Source organism: Gavia stellata, chromosome 16, assembly GCF_030936135.1.
Source record: "Gavia stellata isolate bGavSte3 chromosome 16, bGavSte3.hap2, whole genome shotgun sequence".
NCBI lineage: Eukaryota > Metazoa > Chordata > Aves > Gaviiformes > Gaviidae > Gavia > Gavia stellata.
In genome coordinates, this window is record NC_082609.1 from 6,318,359 (window position 1) to 6,338,286 (window position 19,928).

Sequence of the window (19,928 nt, forward strand, 5' to 3'; positions counted from 1 at the left end):
TCGTTCCTGCTGCATGGGCTACTCAGAAGCTTTTCTCATCACCTCAGCGCTCCTGTGCCCCAGCTCAGCATCTTGCGCTTCTGATACTGATCAGATGTCTCTAACTGCTCTTCCCTTTGGCCTTTTTTCTGACCCATCCCTTCCTCTCCCTCAAATCACACACAGAGACAGTCATCTCGCTGCTCTGAACACTCCGCTCCTCCGCAGGAACCGCAGTGCATTTTTCTCCAGTGAAGGAAGTATTTCCAGCTCGTGAAAAGGAGAGTGGTACTGCGCACCAGTCCAGCAGCAGCCTGTGGGGAGGGAGACTTTCAAACAATCTGTGTAGCTTTGGAATTCAAACCCGTTAACTGTGGTGGAGCGCATTAACCACCTCTTGGCAGCAATTTCAAAGATGGCCATTTGCTCCACATTCCTCAGCAAAGGAGCGATGCTGACAAGGTCCCTGGCTCTGTGAAGGCAAGGAGTGAGAACCCACCGGCTTGACTGTCACCTAGAACCAGCTTCAGGGAGGACATCATCACAAGGAGAAAGCTGCCTCCACACAGACTAGAAAACACAAGTATTGGGGCTAATCTAGCCAGTGCACCATGCTGCCCTCTGACACTGACTAGCGCTTTCATGGTTCAAGAAGCACCAAGAATTATAAATAGTATATTGGATTACCTGTGTAGTACTCTTCACAGAATAAGTCTGTTCCCAGAATCAACCATATTCTTCTCTGCAGCTGTCCTCTGACGCTGCGGCCAAATGTAGCAGATAAAGTATTCCAGGAAGAAAAAAATAAATCTCTTTATTAGCGACTAAGCCAGGTTCTTAGTGATATTCGAGCTATAATCAATACCTGAAAGGTTTGGAGCAAAGGTAGTGGCCTGCCCACTTTTGTCTCTCTGCTTTGCCCCCACTGCCAACACTTTACAAGGCTGGGAAACACACAAGGCCAACTTGCATGGATGCTAAAGAAACTTATGGAGACCAGCTACTGAATAGCAACAGGACTCCCTATATCAAACTTCAGGCAACCTGCACTCCTCCTACGGCCAGTGCCAGTGGTGATGGATATTTTTCTGATCAGTATGACAGAACATCCCCAGCAATATTCACTAGGTGGTTCACCAAAAGATGAAGTTTAACAGAACTTTGTTTAGTGCTTTTTTAAAAGGCTGGACAAAAGGCTGGCAAGGTAGCACGGAGCCAAATGGGCAGCTTCATGACAAGATGCTCAATGTGTGTCTCTGTCACTGTGTTCTGCTCCCTCATGACACAGCAGCATCACAGCAAAGCTGTAAGGTCACTCCTACGAATTAGAAGTACTCAAAAGTGCAATTCCAGTGAAGCACTTCAATGCAATTTCAAAACTTCTCTGAGTTTCCAGCTTGGTAAAACGTTCCAACACGTTCTAATCCACGTTCAGTTGCCCTCTGAGTGCGAACAACTCCTCCATAAAGCAGCCTACAAAAGACCAGAACTTCCTCAGAAGAGACAGGGGTCAGTCTATTTCATCATTCTTTCAAAGGATACTTTAAAGCATCTCACGATTTGTCACCAATAGCATATAGGTCACTAAGCAGCCTCTATATATAAGGTTCTGCCTGTGACTCTGCCTTTTTTAGTTAAGAATGTGATGTCCTAACAACAAAATAAAATTTAAACTTAAGGATTTAGTAGACTCCTTGCAAATGTCAACATTGTATTAAGTCAAAGCAACGGACTCATTGGCATGGAAGACATATATAGAGGATTAAATTTGACCTGATAGGTCTCTGACGTCAGTGAAAAGTGGTTTTAATATAAACAAATATAAAATGAAAAGAGAAAAAAACAACAGTTTCCCACAGTGGGATAGCTAGAACATACTGTAGGACTTGCAAACAGTGATTCAATATTCCAAAATTATATCCTTGGGTTAAAGACTGCATGGAGTTCATTCTGGAAGTGCACTACAGAAATGTTACCTAGGCACAAACATTTCTTAAATCCACAAGTCAAAGCAAACACCTCTTTCAATCACCCCAAAGGAACCCAAAATTGCCAGAGGCCGCTAAACCCTTCACAGACCTAAGTATATCCATCACGGATGAATTTCACATTACAAACACCGTATTTGTTCAATAGTTTTTCCAGTGGTGTCATGATTTCTACAGGCTTGCATGACAACATGAAAATGTCACAAAAATTACATCAGAATGGTAATTCAGAGACAGGAAGCCATGAGGCCTTCAGTGAGCCCACGCTTTTGCCTGAGAACAAACAGCGCTCACAGCTGTGTCTATAACCCATCTGCCCGTTCGTGACCAAGGACTCTGAGAACCTTCAAAGACGCCGGGATCCCTGATCTCCTCTTCCAATGCATTTCACTATTTCCAAGTATGTAAACAAATCATGAATATATTACTTAACAAAATCTCATGTTAACAGTGCATAGGCATTCACAGATGTTGTGTGTCCTGCTGCCTCCCAAGAATGAGTGTATCTCTTTGCAAACCATGGCAGCCTGTAATCCAGACTGCCAGAGGAGGGCACGTCACCAGAAGAGTGTGAAAACATCTAATTACATAAGGCCAGGTCCTCAGCTAATGCGAAGTGACAGAGCTCCCAGAAACCCATGGAGACACGATGATGCAGATTAGCAGAGGTTTGGCTCATTATAATTGAATAGACCCAACTTCTAATTTTCCCATCTAGTGACAGATTGTTGGAATCCTGACCACCAGAATCTCAGAGGGCAATGGGGAGTTGAAAGGAGATTGCATCAGAGAGTAAACTCCAGTTTGGCTGAAAGCTTATTTACAATCCAGGAGTTTCAATCAGCTGTTGCTGAGTTATCACAAAAGTCTGTTGAACAGATGTGCAATTGCAGTTTTTCTTATGTTGCTCTCTCTCATGATCTGGGTTTTTTTGTTGCGGGGTTGTATTTGGCATTTTGGGGTTTTTTTGCAAGTGATGCTAGTTTTATTGGGGTTAGAGCTAATAATCTTAGACAGATAGAGAAAGCTCTTCCCACCACCACATCTCCAGCAGTGCAGAAGCAAAGAAGGGCAGTCTCAGAAAGCAGGAAAATCTTTCTCCTTTCTGGCCCCATCTTCATAGGAAGAGGGAGACAGAAGAGCTGTCAGAATAAGCCTGCAAATTCAAGGCATCTGGAATTGCCTCATCCCCCCAGCATGGACAAGCGGAGGGTTTCTCCCGATCCCCCCACCTTGCTTAATGCATCACCTCTTCTGTGGTGGGGATGTGGTGTGAGGCAGAAGGGGAAGAAGGTTTAGCAGAGCTCTTTCAGTTTTAGAAGCATGCAATTCTGTCCTGTTCCATCCAGCACACGGAATATAAACAGCAATGGGAAAAGCTGCACTTGAGCCTCTCGTACTCACCTCCCTCACCACCACCACCGCACGAGGGGACAGAGAACAAGGTGAAGGACAAGGTTATGATGTGGAATACTCCATGGCCTGCTTTTTGTCCCAAATTCTTTGCTAATCAACCTGCCCATACAAAGCCAAATGAAGCCAGTGAAACAAAACACACTCACTTCAACAGCTTTGAAACAAAGCCAGAGATCAGATATTTGCCATGGGACCTCCCAGGCCTTTATGCAAAATGATGCTGGACCATGACATAAAAGTTGACATAGATCTCTTTTTTCTGTGTGATTTTCTGTTTAGATAAATGCAAGATCATACTATATTTTCATAGGTTCAGCATCTTTATTCTATTTTATAAGATGCGTATGATTATTGTTGGCCTTAATTTATACTGCAGTGAACAAAAAACTTTACTTTTGTAGTAAATTCATTACCCTTTCCTACTGAGGAGTTTAAATGAATTCAAAACATCTTGTAAATTGTCTTGTCTTTCTTTGCTTGTCTATTACTTATCCAGACTGAGCTTCATATTCCTCTTTCAGAGTGGTAAACCATCCTTCAATTAATCACATTTTTACATTTACTGCTATGTCAGCCTTAATGTGTCATAACTTTGCAAACAAATGTAATATTGACAGACACCTCCAGCATTTATTTGGGGATTAAATATTTTTATTTACTGATGAATGGTGGATCTGCCATTTTCACAATGAAACCTAAAACTATTAGGAAACTCTGATATCAAGCTTTGCTATAAATTTGAAATCAGTCCAAATTCATCCCTAAAACTTCTTCATCCCTAAGCTCTTTATTGGTATTGAACTGAGGTGGTGTAAAATTTGTGCTTCTAGGTTTTGGGATTTTTTTGTTCCCAGTAGGTAAAAGATTCTGACCTTAGGTAGGTTCACACTGTTCTACAGAGAGGTGTTTTGAAAAGTTTCAAAGCCATGTTTTCTTCTAGCTATTACTTACTTTGTTTAAGTATATGGAAGTTTTTAGACATTTTCAGCCTTGCAAGCTTCAAAGCCTGCCAGCTTCCAATATAACTCCTGTCACGTGAGAGAGTGTTGGCACGTGAAAGACTCTTGGCCCAGCTCAGCTGTCTTCATCATCAGGTAGTGATTTATTTCTCAAAGGCTGTTTTTTAAATACATTCTGGTTTGCGGAATGCTTTCCAAACAACATCTCTCACATTCCTTCCACAGCTCCTCTGCTTGGGGAAAGAAATAAGCCTCTCAATTTTAACGCTCTAATGAATCAAGAAGTATATTCTTCTGCATATGAGTTGGATGAACACGATTTACCCAAAAGCCATTATTTAAAACAAATAAAACCACTATTAAAACAGTAACCACAGCCTGTGCTGCCACCTATCCTTAGTTAATCTCTGCATTTTCTGGAGGCTCTATTTCCACTTCTGAACTATGGGCTCTGTCCTGCAAACAGGTCTCCCCTTCAACTGATGTAATGGCCATGGACACTGGCCCCCCTACCAGCCTTGGGAGCCACACGCTTGACAATGGGAGAACACGCAAGATGCATCTGCTTAGAGCAGGTACTGGAGGTTAGTTCTGTCTTTTGCATGTGGGGGAAATATCAGCAAAATTAGCAAGTCTTGCAGTAAAATCTGTGCTTTCCCCTCTTCCCTTCTAAATTCTATCATTTTACTGTATTTGTATTAAAATTTAAATGGTTTATTCCTATGTTTATCTCTTGAAATATTTTTACTCCCAAGAAAATAAGCCTTTTCTTTCCTGTTGGACTTGCTGTATTATTTTGACTTTCTCTATCCTATACTAAGTACTATATTCATTCTATCATGCCAAAAAGCACATGCTCAGAAGCACAACTTGAAAAAGAAACTCCTACAGGCCAAATTGTGCAAGAGTAGCACTGAATCTGCAGTCCCTGTCCTGGGCGCGTAGTGTGAAGGTGTCTTTGGATGAGTTTGCCTAAGGTGGCCAACACATGCCCACCAGACATGCTGGAAGCTGCTGCTGCAGCCCAGCAGCCCACAGGGCACAGGGGGGGGAAGCAGGCGTGAAAGAAGGACTACCCAGCAACAGAAGGCAGCAGGCACAACAGCAGCTGAGAGATCTGCACTCAGGGCTCCTGTAGAAACATGATGTATTGGATACAAAATTCAACCACTCCTGCCATTTCATGGACTGCTTCTTGTAAGCACTGCAAGTGATGGGGTGAAAGAAACGAGGTCAGGAAGAGCTGCTGGCCAGCCTGCTAGTTAGCCATGCAGTTTCTTCTCCTCCACACGTCAACTTCATTATTCTTACAGTGGTAGTAGATCAGAAAACACATTAATAAGGGCTTAAAGACTCAGGGGCTACATCAAGATGTGGCACTGTGCCATCCTAAAATGTCAGAATGATGTTTTGCTTTTATGTCTTTAAAAGACCAGTTTAAATGTTGACCAGGTACTTCCTTCTAGTTTTCTTGCTTCAAAAATCTTGTAGAAATGGTTCACCTTCATTAAAGGACAATAACAGCAGCTACCTATAGTTAATACACCTAGTGAGGAGAAATAACCTAAATGCATTAAATTAGCTTTATCTAGTTACAGATGGAAGGAGCTCTTCTTATCCACAAAGCTACCAATGATGTTCACTGACTCTCATTACAGGATTAGTAGGTTTCATGCTTAATTTCAGTAGAAAATGGATTCTAATCTGTCCCCTGAGGTCCACTGGGCTAGAGGTTAAATGCTGGGAAAAAGTGGTCTGATCATGTAATGAAATTCAAACACAGAGGTGGCAACTACAGGAGAAGTTAAAGGGAATGACAGTAGGAAGGAAGTTCAAGTAGCTTTATTTATAGTTCACCACATCAAAAGAAAAATGCTAATATTGTACTTTGCAGGTGTAAGAGTCAGAAAGTACCATGGACCCTGGGCAATTTCAACCTCAGCATTCTCCATGGAGAGATGCACAAGTGAAGAATTAATTGTATTTATTTATTTTTAAGATAAAGGTCATGAGTACAGCAATAAAGCGGCAAAACATTAAATTTGACATAAACCAATATAAAGGGAATAAGAAAGAATACAAACCTGAAGGGAACGCTGATAAACTATAACACACTTAGGATACCAAGACCAAAGAGTAACAGCAAGCTGTACAAATGGGACTTCAATTTTAGCAAGGCAAAGTTTTGGAAAACAAACACGTTAGTCAATACTGTCCTAAAGGGCCATGAAGCAAAAAAACAAAAAAAGGCAAGTTTATAAGTTAGTGATCAGGGCAGGTTCTGCCTGTGGCACCAGAGAGACTAAATGAGACCAAAGTTACCACATTCAGCGACTGAATCTCCCCCATTTGAGGGGCAGCAAGCCCACATAACACATGCCAGTAGACAAACTCTCTCAGAATTACATGCAAGACAGGAGAGATCCCCATCTCTTGCTTTGTTTTTACCATTCAGCAACTTGCCTTTCCCTTTCAACTGCTTCTCCCACTCTCCCTTCCACCATCAGAATGACTCTTCTGCTACCCATGGCAGCAAACTCCACACCTTTCTCTGATCCCGTAACACTCCCCTCCAATGGAGGTGGAATTTTATTGCAAAGTACAAAAAAAATCAAGCAGAGCGACAAAGCGGAAAGCCATCATCCACAGGGCAGAACAATTTGTTTGTCCAAAGCTGCAGTTCCAACTTCTGATGCTCAAAGGCACAAGTCAGGCTCCCTTAAATAGACCCATTTCAAAATCACGAGAATAAGGATGTGGTTTTACAATATAGCTTGAGTCTATCTGTTACTGAAGGAACAATCTCACTCTTCTCCTTGAGCCCAGCTGAGGGCGTCTCCACATTCATCCCTCTGCCTATACAAATGTCCATCTCACCCCACAGAGACCCAGTTCAAGCAGCTAAACTTGCAGGCAGCCATTCACTGGTTTGGCCACTCACCCACTGGGTTAACGTATGGTGGAATAAGATGAGCAGGATGCTGGAGCAGGGGAGGAGTGGGAGTACAGCACGGGGAGCAGCCAAGGGAACAGGATTACCCCCTCAGTAGCAATGAGGTGTTAAGAGAGACTCATCTGTACCGTAAAATGACACTTCAAAACAACATACTTGGGATGATTTTCACTGGCCTGGTGATTTTTGAGACTTGAAGAAACACAACTTACGTTTCTCTGTCTTTTCCTTGAGGGAAACTCTTACTTAAAAACACTTACTTTAAACAGAAAACAGTTACTTAGAAGAAAACATTAAAAAATTGATGCTGAGATTCACACTTACGACTCCAGGAACTCCAGATTTGATGAAAGTACCAGACATTTTGAGACCTGGGAATAACTCAGAAGATCTATAGCAGAGACTGTGATTTAGATATGAGGAAGCAATGTGCTCTTCAGCACTTGAAGAGGACGCTCTTCTTTTCAATGTTACGGTTTAATAGAACGGTGCTGAAAATAGCGTGTGAAATGTGGGCCTTTCATTTTGCAGACTATTAAAACTGGGAACCCGCTGTGTCAAGTCTCTGCAAACAAAGATGAATTTAAAACACACACAGAAAAAGAGGCTAAAGAAACCTGATGTGATGTGTTAAAGAACTTACTGAAACTTCGGAAGAAGGAAAGCAATAAAGGGAAAAGGCGATTTGAAAAAGAGGGTGTGCACATCAGAGCTATTCATGGGAAGCAAATGCAAGGTTGTGCAATCCCCTACAAGAGACTGAAGACCTGCTCCCTGATTCTCTGTTTTAATCAGACCCAGTATGAGAAATGTCCTAGTGTGCAATTAAGTAGTGGCATGACCTGCTTACAAAGCAACAGTCACCATTAATAAAAAGTGCTCAGAAGTAGGTCAAATAAAATACTAGTGTAATCTGTGGTGAAAAGGTCCTGCTCCATAGAACAGCTGGAATTCTGGTTGATCCAAAAAAATATTTTCCAACCTTTTGTAGCAAAAGGCAAACATGTAATTAACTCAAAATGTGGGAATGTCTTGCCATTTGCAGAAGTCTGTACCGTTAAATTCTCAGAGAATACTGGATCACCTTGCCGCACCATGAGGAAGCACTGAGCTGGTAATAGCATTTTTCAAGGGACACACCTTTGGAAGCTGAAGAGGGACAGACTTCTCAAAATAGATGTTCTGCTTACCCCAGAAAGTAATTATGACCTTATCAAAATTAGTTACTATATTTGGATCTTTCAAGATGGAAAGTAGAAGGAGCCATTAGGCACATTTTCTTGGATGGACATGGTTTAATATTCTGGTTGGAAAATTAGTTCTTGTGTGGTCAAAGAGAAAAGTACAGCTAAGATACTACCACAAGGAGGACAATGCAACACAAGGTCAAATAGGACATAAGGTAATACGTGTCTTTTACCCAAAGGCCTGCAACATACCACTAAGATACCAGTTTTGATTGCCTGAGGATATTCTGTCCAGATGGTGTCCACCTGTATGATGTAGGAAATTACTTACTCTGCTCTCAGATAAAATGTAGGTGAGATGAGCCATGCACAGAAGATGCAAAGAAAAAAAATAGTACTTACTGATGACAGAGTCTCTTTTAAGGACAGCAAAATGAGGATAATTTACTCCAGTTAGAGGCTGAATCATAGTGTTTACACTCTCTGTGTTTCAGACTATAACATTTAAAAGGGAAAGTCTCTGCAATTTACACAGCAGAAGGGGCTGTCCAACTAGGCTAGTGTTGGCCAGGGACATGAGCAGTAGAAACCCAGAGAACGGGTTATGAAGCAAAGTCTCTGTCCTGTGAAAATACATGGACATGCTTGAGTCTTAGACATCAAAATAGCTCCATTGCTTTCTGCCAGGCAATGCAGGTCTTTTACATCATGTGTGTGGATGTGGATGTGCAGTCAGGCTCTGATTGTGCTAAAATTTACATACGTGTTTGGCTTAAACGTGTAGAGACCCCAGCTGAATTCAAAAGACCATGTGGGTTAATGGAGATCCCACTCTAATCATCTGCAGAGGAAGAGCTGCTGTTTTCTTAAAGAGAATGGCTTTTAAATTTTGTTCTATACTGTCACGGGAATTATTCGCATTTCTCCTGCCACTGTATTATAGTTCTACTTGGCCAAAAAGAAAAAAGCCCACAGTGATTTTTGCCATTACACAAAAAACAGATGGCAACTTTGGTTTGATTTTGTTTTAATTTAAAGAGAAAATGCTCCCAAATGAAAAGATTATATATGCCAAATTTTAATCCACTAAAAATGGATGCAACCTGATCATAATGTAAATGCTAAGAACTTAGAATACAAAAAGGAATTACTGGAATTATTTGTAGCAGGCATCTGTTTTAACTGTCAGGCACTCGACCTGACCAGACTTAGAAGACAATATTGTGCTACCCTGAGTTCTGCTTTTTTGCTACATCACAAACCAGTGTAATCCAAAAAACAGATAAAACAGAAACTAAACTAAATTGTAAGTCCATATGTAAGCAGGAGATGGATGTCTAAAGGGAAAAATAACACAGTTATATAAGCATGTTTATCTGCGCCTCGTGTATTCATTGTGAGCAGATCCTTCACACTCTTACCCAGGTAAATTACATGATCCACCTAAGGTGAGTTAGATTCAACTTCAGCTCTGTGGCCAGTTCAAGAAAGCATCTCAGTCAGGAAGGTATTTAAGAATATAACCTTATAACTCACTGACTTCACAGAGCTCAAGCTCATGCTCAAAGTGAAGCGGGATTATACTAAACAAGGATAGATTTCACAAGGTGTTTAAATGTCTTCAGGAATGCAGGGAACGTGGTAGGAGGGAGGGGGGGAATATTCCTCCAGGAAAGAGAAAGGTGGGCATTTCACATGGGTAGCTGGAACTGCTCTCAGGAAACACCATTGACTGAATCTGGAACCTGGGTTCCTACATTACAATTTACACGATGTGCCTAAAAATAGGTTATACGAATACTTCCCTGTAAAACAAAGACTGCAGAAAATAAAAATATTCCATTTTCTGATTTTAAAACAGTGAGGAAAATACTAATAATACAAATAATATGTAACAAAATCTTGGGACAATTGACAGACATGCACTTACAGTAGTCAAAGCATCAGTCAGTTCCTGAAGATTCATGACTGGCTAGTAAAGTGACTGTATCACCACAAACCCACCCAGGTCAGCCCAGTACTACAGTTACTGTTAGTATTGGGCATGAGTCTAAAAAGCATTGCTGGCTTCCCAAGCATTTCTAGAAGAAATAGCATCTGGGCAAGCAGCCAGCCACAAGGCTTCTCTCAAACCGTTTGCGAGAGTTATTACAGCATACAGTAAAGACGGAAACGTTGTAGAGCAAACCCTGCCTATTTCACCACAAAGGAAGAAACACTTGTCCATTATACTAGTAAGGTGACTATGGCTTGGTACCCCAAGACATGTAATGCTTACAGTTCCATAAGAAAACATACAACCACCAACGTCCTGAATAGCTTACTTTCTATACGTCCACTTCTAGTAACTTCCCATTTTAATGACAATATAGTGAAATTTTTGGACAGCTGATATTTTAACTTTCAAAAAAGGAAGCGGATTATATTAATGAAACAGAGCTAAGACATCATGCTGTGTTATTGAAACTGATGTTCCTCTATTTGCTTCAGTGGGTGCTAGATCATATGGATTATTCAACCTAAAGCTGTGATCCTCAGGCTTTTAGGGTCCTGTCATTAAGCCTAATTCTGCACTGCAGCCTAATTTAATCATGTGCTCATTATCTGTACTAGATATGGTGTTTGTATTGTGTTTCTCCTGTATCTGCTTGTGTTTAAGCACATGTTCTAGCCCACAGATTACAAATGCTATGAGGAGTCTGGGAGAGAGTTTATGGCTCTAAGTTCTACAACCAAACATTGCCATCCTGTCAACCTGAAGAAGACATTTTTGGCACATCAGCCTCAAGCATTGCAGAAATATTTATCAAAACAAGAAATCCAGATGCATAAAGAGTTCTTCTACACTGGCAGGTTCATCTGCTGGGGTGAAGAAAGGGAGTTCCCATAGTTAAGGCAATAATATAGAATGACTGCCATAATTCTAACTCTTTATTGTTTTACGGCATTTTTGCAGCCTCTGAGTACTTCTCCTTCACAACTAACCCTTGGAGAGGACAGACAGCTCCCTCATCCTCCAACTGCATCCACAAGTAAGGATCTGGCCAAGAACCAAGAACATACTCAAAGTGCAGTATCTTCCACAACAGTCTGCAGGCCACGGACAGCTGACCATGTTGGTTCTGCCCACTCAGTGGAAAACTAGTTCGAAAGCTATCATGCCAACCAAGATAATACCAAGTTGTCCAGAGTGTTTTTATCTTAAGTCGGAAAGCTTTCACAAAAATTTTTTATATGGTAAAAATCGCATCCATAATTCAGAAAGCTGTTAAAAAAGCTATTGATTAGCTTTAATTTTCCAATGATTCATAAAGACCCATTTCAGCTCTGAAAACACACCTAGACTGCACACTTCAGAAGTTCTCTTCATCTGTCTCTGATCTGATTTTTAGGTCAATAAAACTAATTTTGTCCTTGACTTCTGTAACAGAAAACTGAGCGGACCCAAACTACCTGTGTGTCTCCTCAGTCAGGGCAGCAGATAATTCTGTATATGCATTCACTGTACCTTTCCATTTTTTAGAATTATCGCAGATTAAAAGCCTTCATCATTTATAGTACAGTTCAAAAATCTGTTCACAGATCTACTATTTGCATGTAAATCCCTTCCAACAACTTCTCATTTTGGCAATACCAACACCATCAGACAGACTCTTCTCAGACAATAATTGGAAAATAAGACACAGTTGGCAGTAAAGTGCAAACCAAAGGGGACGTTCAGAGGAAATAACATCAGAAGTTGGCAAGGTGGCAGATGCATTCACTGACTTGAACCAGATTCAGTCAACAAAAGTTTGCAATGTAAAGATCAAACTATGAAACTTCAGTTCAAATATTATTTCAGCCCTAATGTCTGGATGCAAAAGCTGGAAGCCCACCAGAAGCACAGACAGATGTCAAACCACCTTCAAAAGCAAGCACTTCAAGAAAATACTAGGAATTAAATGAAGCAAGTTTATAACAAACAACTCTAACACTTGTCAGTTGACAACTCAGTTGTCAGAGAGCCTCACCATCTCTGTCTCCAAAGTAATCTAGAAAAGGAGGTGGAAATACTTGGGGTATGTTAGGAACATTGGCCATGGCATGTATATCGTTCGGCAACTGAAAGAAAATCCATGATACTACGGAATTTCTCCACTGAAGTAAACTAGGTGTGAAGAAAAAAATGGACATAGAAAACCAGTTGAGAATAGCCTTGTCCATGTCTTCATTCACACCTGAAATACCAATAAACTGGAGAATCACATACAGCCCAATGGTCTCTAAGAACATCTTGCTAGCAATACATTGCTCCAGAGACTCTTCAGTACTCTTTGTAAACACAAGAAAGAAAGAAAGAAAAAAAAAAAAAGAGAGAGACAGGTAAGTGCAGTATTAACTTCAGTGAGTTAGTTGCTCATTATTGCTGTCCATGGACCAGTGGCTTTTAGGGAACCACTAGTATCATTTCTTGGAATTTGTGTAATTCTATTGATACCTGTTTTAAACTCTTCCCCCACAAGAAAGAAAGAAACTGAGATGGAGGGAATGGGTAGAGATGGAACATTGTACCCAAGGGATTGGAGTTCATTTTGTTGTTTCACAACAGATTTACTGCACAATCTCAGGAAGTCATTATGGCCAGATGCTCAAAGGTATTGAGGTAATGCTTCCTGCAGGAAGGCTTCAGTGACCTGGGCAAAAACAAACATCGTCTCTGCCCTGCAACATTTACAATATAGATAGGCAGTGGAGGAAACAGTAACCCATTTCCAAATGTATTAGCAGAATCACAGAAGTTGCAGTGCCATGCGAAAAACAGCATCACATCCAGATTAGAATATGGCAGCTCCCACACTAGACCAACTCTCCTGCTTCTTCTAATGAAAACAAGAATGCTGGAAAGAGGCAAGCACACAGGTTATGGATACAGGTTGAAAACTAAAATTCTTTTGGTAGCTTTCTGGTTTCTAGCTATTTATGAGTGCCATTGAATTGAGGCCTGGCTTCATTCCTTTGTATTTGAGAAGTTACTTACAAATGCGAGAACAGCAGCATTTTATAACACTTTGTCACTTACATATGCAACATGAGGCCTTAGACCTTTACAGTCTTATCCATACTTTGGCTTTAACTCCTGTTATACTTTATCATCACTCTCTTCTCCAAATATAAGGAGTCCACACTCTAGCTAACACTGGGAGGAAGAAGGAACAAGCTCCCGCACTGCCCTTAGAGTTGGCACCTGTGCTGATGAGAAGAGCCAGCACGAGGCAAGCAGCAGCCGTCAACAGGACCTTCCTCCACCTTTCAGCAGAGACGAACAAGGAAGAAGAGCTTTGGCTCCACTCCAGTTCTGCAATGCCCAGAGCAAGTAAATTTTGCCTTACACAAAATGATCTGTGCTAGGTATGGGGAGAGCAAAGAACTTCTGCTTTCCCACCAGAGGCAGGCCTGCAGGCTCATACTCTGCTTTCTGAATTGCTCTTCTTGCTCAGTCCTGGTGTTCCTCTTGCCCTCAGACAGCTCCCCACATCAAACAACTCCAACACTAAAACCTGCTTCTCAAAACAGGAACGCACATGGCTAGGAGAAACCACAGGAAAGGAAAGAGTAAGGGGAAAAGTATTTGATTCCCTTCCATTCTCAGATAGTCAACATACTATCTCCATACATGTTATCTTCTTGGCACAGCAAACGAACAACTTTCTATGATTAAATAAATAGAAATACAACCGACTCATACTGGCTCTTTATGCAGAGAACAGAATGCATTAAAATTAAGTAATCTCAAAATTATGAGTTCTAAGGAGTATGGCAAGAAAATATTGGCTGGATAAACTGTTCATTATCAAAAATAAAGCCCTTTTCTCACTAAACATATTGCTGTGCAGTAATTACTGTTCAAATGATAGCATGACAGTTTAGGATGTCTGGGACAAACAGTTATAACTTGACTGCTGAACACGCACTCCAGGACAGAAAGCTGCAGCAAGTTTAAAAACACACAGCCTTGCAAAATCTATCACAGGGAGCTGTTTTGCTTGTACAACTCAAACTCTTCTGTGACTTTCCACCAATGACTTGATTAGGCAATGAAACTCACCGAGTGAAAGATCCATGAGAACAGACTCTGAATAAATTAAAATTTTGCAGGGCAAAAACTTATTTTACCTATCAAATTTGTTTCCAGGGCAATCCTGCCCATTATTCAGGATTAACCCTTCTAAATTTGCCTTCACAGACTGGAAGTGAAAAGTGGAAAGGGATGCTGAGAACATGCCATTTCATCCTCTGTTTCAAAGCGTCAGACACCTCAAGCAACTTTACCAGAAATCAACATAAATCCTGGCTTCAGCTGCTCTGTTCCAGAGTTGCTACCACAGAGCATGTGCTCAAACTTCTAGTGCCACTGTCTGTAGAGAAGTGCCTGGTGCAGCGCAGCTATTCCTACACAAGGGAACATTAGTTAATTTGCATTCACAGTTACCATATGAGGTGTGAGTTTCTGACAGTCCACACATTTTATATTTAAAGACTGTAAGAAATTAATGTAATTATCTTCGATATAATAACAAAAGTAACTTACCAGCCCATCGCAATTGCTGATAGCGACTGAAGCATTTGGCAAATCAGTGATATCCCCAACATACAGGCAATTCCCATAAAGAGGTTCAATGTGAGTCTCATCAGAGTCCTCCTGCCATTCAACTGTTGCTCCAGGGGCCACGAGCCTGGAGTTTGGCCGCAACCTGAAGTGAAACTCTCTTCCAAAAACAGTGACATTGTAAAATATTTGCTCATTTGCTGCTTCATGTTGCAAGTCCTCCGCAGCTCTCCTGAAGCGTGCTTTTGGCGGTCCAGACACTAAGTGGGATAGGAACCTGCCCTCTGAATCAGTGCTGGTGGGGATGACAAGGCTGTACTCCTCTATATTCCTTAGAACTGAATCTTTACAGAGGAAAAGCAAGAGAAGAGAGAGATACTAGAACTAAACATATCCTGATGCCGGGGGATTTTTCTTCCATTATTCATTAGCACAGCAGACACTTACATAAGGCAGATGGACACTGCACTTCATTCACCGGCATGAAGTATGCAGAGTTCGTTCAAACTTGCCTTTTGCTCCCCAAAACACCAGTCGGCAGCGTGAGCCTCCCCACCCAAGCAGGGACCCCGCGCTCCCGCCCATGCAGCGGGGTCCCGCCACCCTTTGCCCACCCAGCCGGGACCCCGCACCCCCGCCCACCCGGCCGGTGCCCGGGTCGCCCCGGGGACTGCGGGGCTATCCAGGTGGCCAGCGATGATGGATGAGAGGGCGCCGATCCACTTCGGGACTGCTCGGAGGGGCAGGGGTAGGGGCTTGGTGTGCAGGTGGCAAGCCTGCAAGGGAAAGGCACGTCCCTCAAACCACCCCCGGTGCGGCGGGGGTGAGGCGACTGGTGATGGGGACGCCACGGGCAGCGAACGGCCGCGGTGTCAGCGGGAGCCGCGGGAGTTTTGGGCGGCGGCGATGGCCGGGGCAGGAGGAGGAGGGGGCAGACGAGCTGCCATGTGCTTCATCCCGCACGGGGAACTCCAGGCACCGAGCCCTGCCCGCCGGCCCGCCGGGGCTCGCCCCCTCCGCGGGGCAGGCAGCGGGCGGCTGCGGGCACCGGCGCAGCGCTGTCGCTGCCGGCGGGGCTCCCGCGTCCCTTCCCCGCCGCGGGCGCGGCAGCGCCTGTCCCTGTCCCCGCCTGCCGCTTGCAGGAAACAACTGGAAACCCGGCAAAAGTAGCCGCAGAAGAAGTTCAAGGGGAGCGGAAAGCCGCGGCGCGACGAGCCGCGACTTCAGACGGGCGGGCGGCAAGGCACCGGCCGGCGGCGGGGCAAGGCGAGCAGCCCAAAGGCGGCGGGGCGGCCGCGGCGTCTCGGCGGAGACCTACCTCTGTCCCCGGGGCGCCGCAGGGCGCCGGCGGGCAGGGAGAGCGCGCAGCAGAGCAGGACGCAGGCGATGCCCGCGGGAGGGTCCATCGCGGCGGCCCCGGCCCGACGCGGGGGCCGGCGCCCGGGCTGCCCGCAGCCGGCCGAGCGCCGCGCCGCCCGCAGCCGGGGCGGGCCAGGCGGCAGCCCCGCTCCGCGCCTCTCCGCGCCGCTCAGCGCTGCCCCGCGCCCCGCCGCCCGCGCATTCGCCCAGCCGCAGCCGCAGCAGCAGTGGCGGCCGCGCTCCCGGCTCGCAGCGAAGCAGAGACACCAGGAGGCGGCGGGGGTATAATACTGGAAACACAGGGCGTGCAGGAGTGAAGTCAGGCTGATTGACAGAGGCGCTGCCACACGGCGCAGCCGGGCCGAGGGGAGCGGGGACTGCCCGCCCTGCCGCCCCGCCGGGCAGCCCCGAGCACCGCGCCGCCCCCGGCGGCCGCCCGGCCCCGCGCCGCGCCCCGCCGCCGGGCTTCCCCAGCCGGGACCCTCCCGCTGCCGGGGGCGCTCCCCCGCGCCGGGACGGGTCCTGGCAGCGGGGATGGGAGTTGGCCAACAGCGGTTTGCAGCAAAAAGAAACACGCGCGCACACACACACCCCCACCCCCCGCCGGGCTCGGGAGCCCCCCCGGGGCGCTGGGGCAGGGCCCCGCTATCGAGGCCACCGGGATGCGCGGTCCCGGCCCCGGTCTGTGAATTCACTCGGGAACTGGTGGGCAAAGAAAACCAGAGCCAGGCTAGGCAAACTTCAGGCACCTCGCCGTGAGTTTTGTTGGAGTCTTGGGTTCCCGTTGAAAGCAAGGACCCAAACGGAAAAAATGCCACCAACGCAGGCGAACCATGACCAGAGATCTTCATCTGATCGAATAAATTACTCCAAGCAGCCATTTCACGGGAAAAATTGTTTGGACTATTTGCTAATAAGACTGAAATTACTTGCTGCAAAGCCATCTTACATTAAATATCTGCAAATGGAGAGATAGACCCTGAAAGCATTCAGGAATACTATAAATACGATACAGAAGAAGATTTTTAAAAATAATTAAATAATCTACAGCGGCCTTTACGGAAAAAAACAAGTTATATTTGTTTCCATATGGCCAGGATAAATGCCATACCGCTTATTCCTTTCAGATAATGTATATATTTACTCAGCTGTTACATTATCGGGATCATTTGCTGTTTTCACCACTTTACTCTTTAACCTTGCAGAATCCTAACAGCCCTCCTTGTGCTCTCGCTGTCCTCTCCAGTCCGCGGCCTGACCTACCGCAGACTGACTCGCACTGTATCTGCATGTATTATACCCCTCTGGAAATCTGCATGCAATGGCTTCCTGCAGGAAGCTGGTCCTCTGCCAAGGAATCTTCCTGGGTATCCTTAACTATTCTTGCTCCTGTATGACTAAGGGTCCAGTTATTACCTTCCACCCCTATGTTATGGACACAGGTGAAGAGTATAGAAAAAAAATAACAGGCAGCTGGTACTGCTGAATGCCAGAATGAAAACCATGCCAATAGGTTTTACGGACCCCAGGCCTGATCAATTATGCCAGTACCTGATTTTCTGCTTGCTTTGTTTGTTGTTCTGGTTTGGTTTTCCCATTTTTCAGGTTAAGGAGAAAAAGGGAAAGATTATTCTCAATAATGGAGTAGATAAATTTGTACATTACATTCAAACATCCCTTTGCTTATCTCTTTAAATGACCTCTGCTTGGGATTGCTGTCTGCATCGGGCTTCTCTGAGGTCTTTCTTTTGGTTTGTTTTTCTGTTGGCTCATTTTTTGTTTTGTTTTGTTTGTGAGTCCATATTGAGTAGCTTCTCTTACTTAAAATCTCATATACTTTCATCAGTATACAGCTGGTAAAGTTCCAACTTCATTTTTATTGGACTTGTATTTTAAGCTGATGATGTGGCTTTTTTACGTTCCGTCCATCCCATCCTGCTGAAATTGAAATAACTTCTGCTCATAAACTTGAAAGGGAGAGGGGTTGGCCCTATATTTGAAATCACAGTTCTTATTTGTATATGATGCATCCAGAAAAAAATAAGGAGACAGAGTATATTATAGAAATACAAACCAACGCAGCCAATAGTCCTACTAATTAAGATGGATTTTTATTCTTAAAAAAATTGGAGGTTAGAAAATATGCTTTAATATGGATAGCAGCTGTACTGCAGAGCAATGATATAAACAAAAAGAATCAGTAACTGCCTTCATGTAGAAGTTTATTTCTATACAGAAACCAAGTTCTATGTGCACATTATTATCTTATCACATGGGGCCAAGCCCCAAAAGCTCCGTGGGCTCCAGTGGTTGGTGGAGCTGTTTTACAACCTTCTTTAACATTTTCTCTTAAACAAAACCAAACTGAGAACAAGTGTCAAACAATGGAGCCAGATCTGCAGTTGGTAAAAAATGTGCTTCCACTGAACTCATTGGAATAAATCCTGATCCCCCACTGAAGTCAGTGAGAGTTTTGCCATTGACTTCAACAGAGCCAAGGTTTTGTGCAATAGATTCACGATGATACTTTAGACCAACTGAGGATGCGCCACATGGTGCAGCCATGGGCCCATTATCCTTCTGGAGAAAAAATGGATCCATGTTTGACCCTGAGGAGGTGGTCCAAAGCGTGCCAACCACCATGGAGCCTGAACGAGTGAAATTCAAGAAGATAAGTTCTTACATCCCTGCTCTTGCACCACTATAGCAGAGAAATTCAGAGGAATACCCTCCTCAAAACTAGTTCTTCCCCATTTCCTAAACAATTTGCCCCAGATTCTTGACACGGGCAGCTGAGGTCAATGCCTGGGTTTCCATGGTAGGGCCTTGCTATGGCTGTCTCCAGCAGGATGCTTCAAAATTTTTAGAATGAACTAGAAAAACTCAACATGAAATCTATGTACTGCTGCATTACTCATAGTCCACAAACGTCTAAATTAATTGGTGTGAATTAAGTCACATCATGTTTATTTTACTGGAATGAAGGGGGGACAACTAGATACCGCAACTGTGCTCCGATAGTTTGATCTGAGGGCATGTCTACGCTGCTGCCAAACATGACTACAATCACACAGATGTTTGCCTTTGCTGGAGACAGGCATACAGAAGGGAGAAAATGATGCTTTGTGTCCTGAACGAATACCCAGTCTGAAGGTGTTCTAGCAGCTTATGCTGAAATACCCGAAGTAGCTTTAAACAAGCGAGCTGAGCTATGAACAGCACTGTAACTGAATCAATATGGAGTTCAGCACAGACTGCCTGAGTATTTACTTGGATTTACAGATCTTCTTGTCCGCACCAAGTTTGTGCTATCAGTTCCTGTTCTAGCTAGGGTACATCTGTATAAAATGCAGTCAGACCTTCCCTGTGGAGATGTTCTCTCAACATTTAATTTTGCTTAGTAAAATGAAAAGATCACCAGCTACTGCTATGAAAGTGTTCAAAACGCATATAACTGCACATTGCAGCGAGAAACCTTGTATCTGAAATTTCTGAGAT

At 43.9% G+C, this 19,928-nt stretch overlaps 1 protein-coding gene across 1 annotated transcript in view; it reads right to left on the reverse strand.

Moving 5' to 3' along the window:
* The window catches only part of ADAMTS2 (ADAM metallopeptidase with thrombospondin type 1 motif 2), a 190,792-nt gene extending 174,315 nt beyond the window's left edge, over positions 1–16,477 (reverse strand). Inside the window, exons 1-2 of the mRNA XM_059825220.1 lie at positions 16,390–16,477; positions 15,054–15,415 (exon numbers count right to left, since the gene is read on the reverse strand). Of these exons, the coding sequence (XP_059681203.1) occupies positions 15,054–15,415; positions 16,390–16,477 (450 nt within the window). The remainder of the gene's footprint in view (positions 1–15,053; positions 15,416–16,389) is intronic.
* Positions 16,478–19,928: the final 3,451 nt, after the last annotated feature.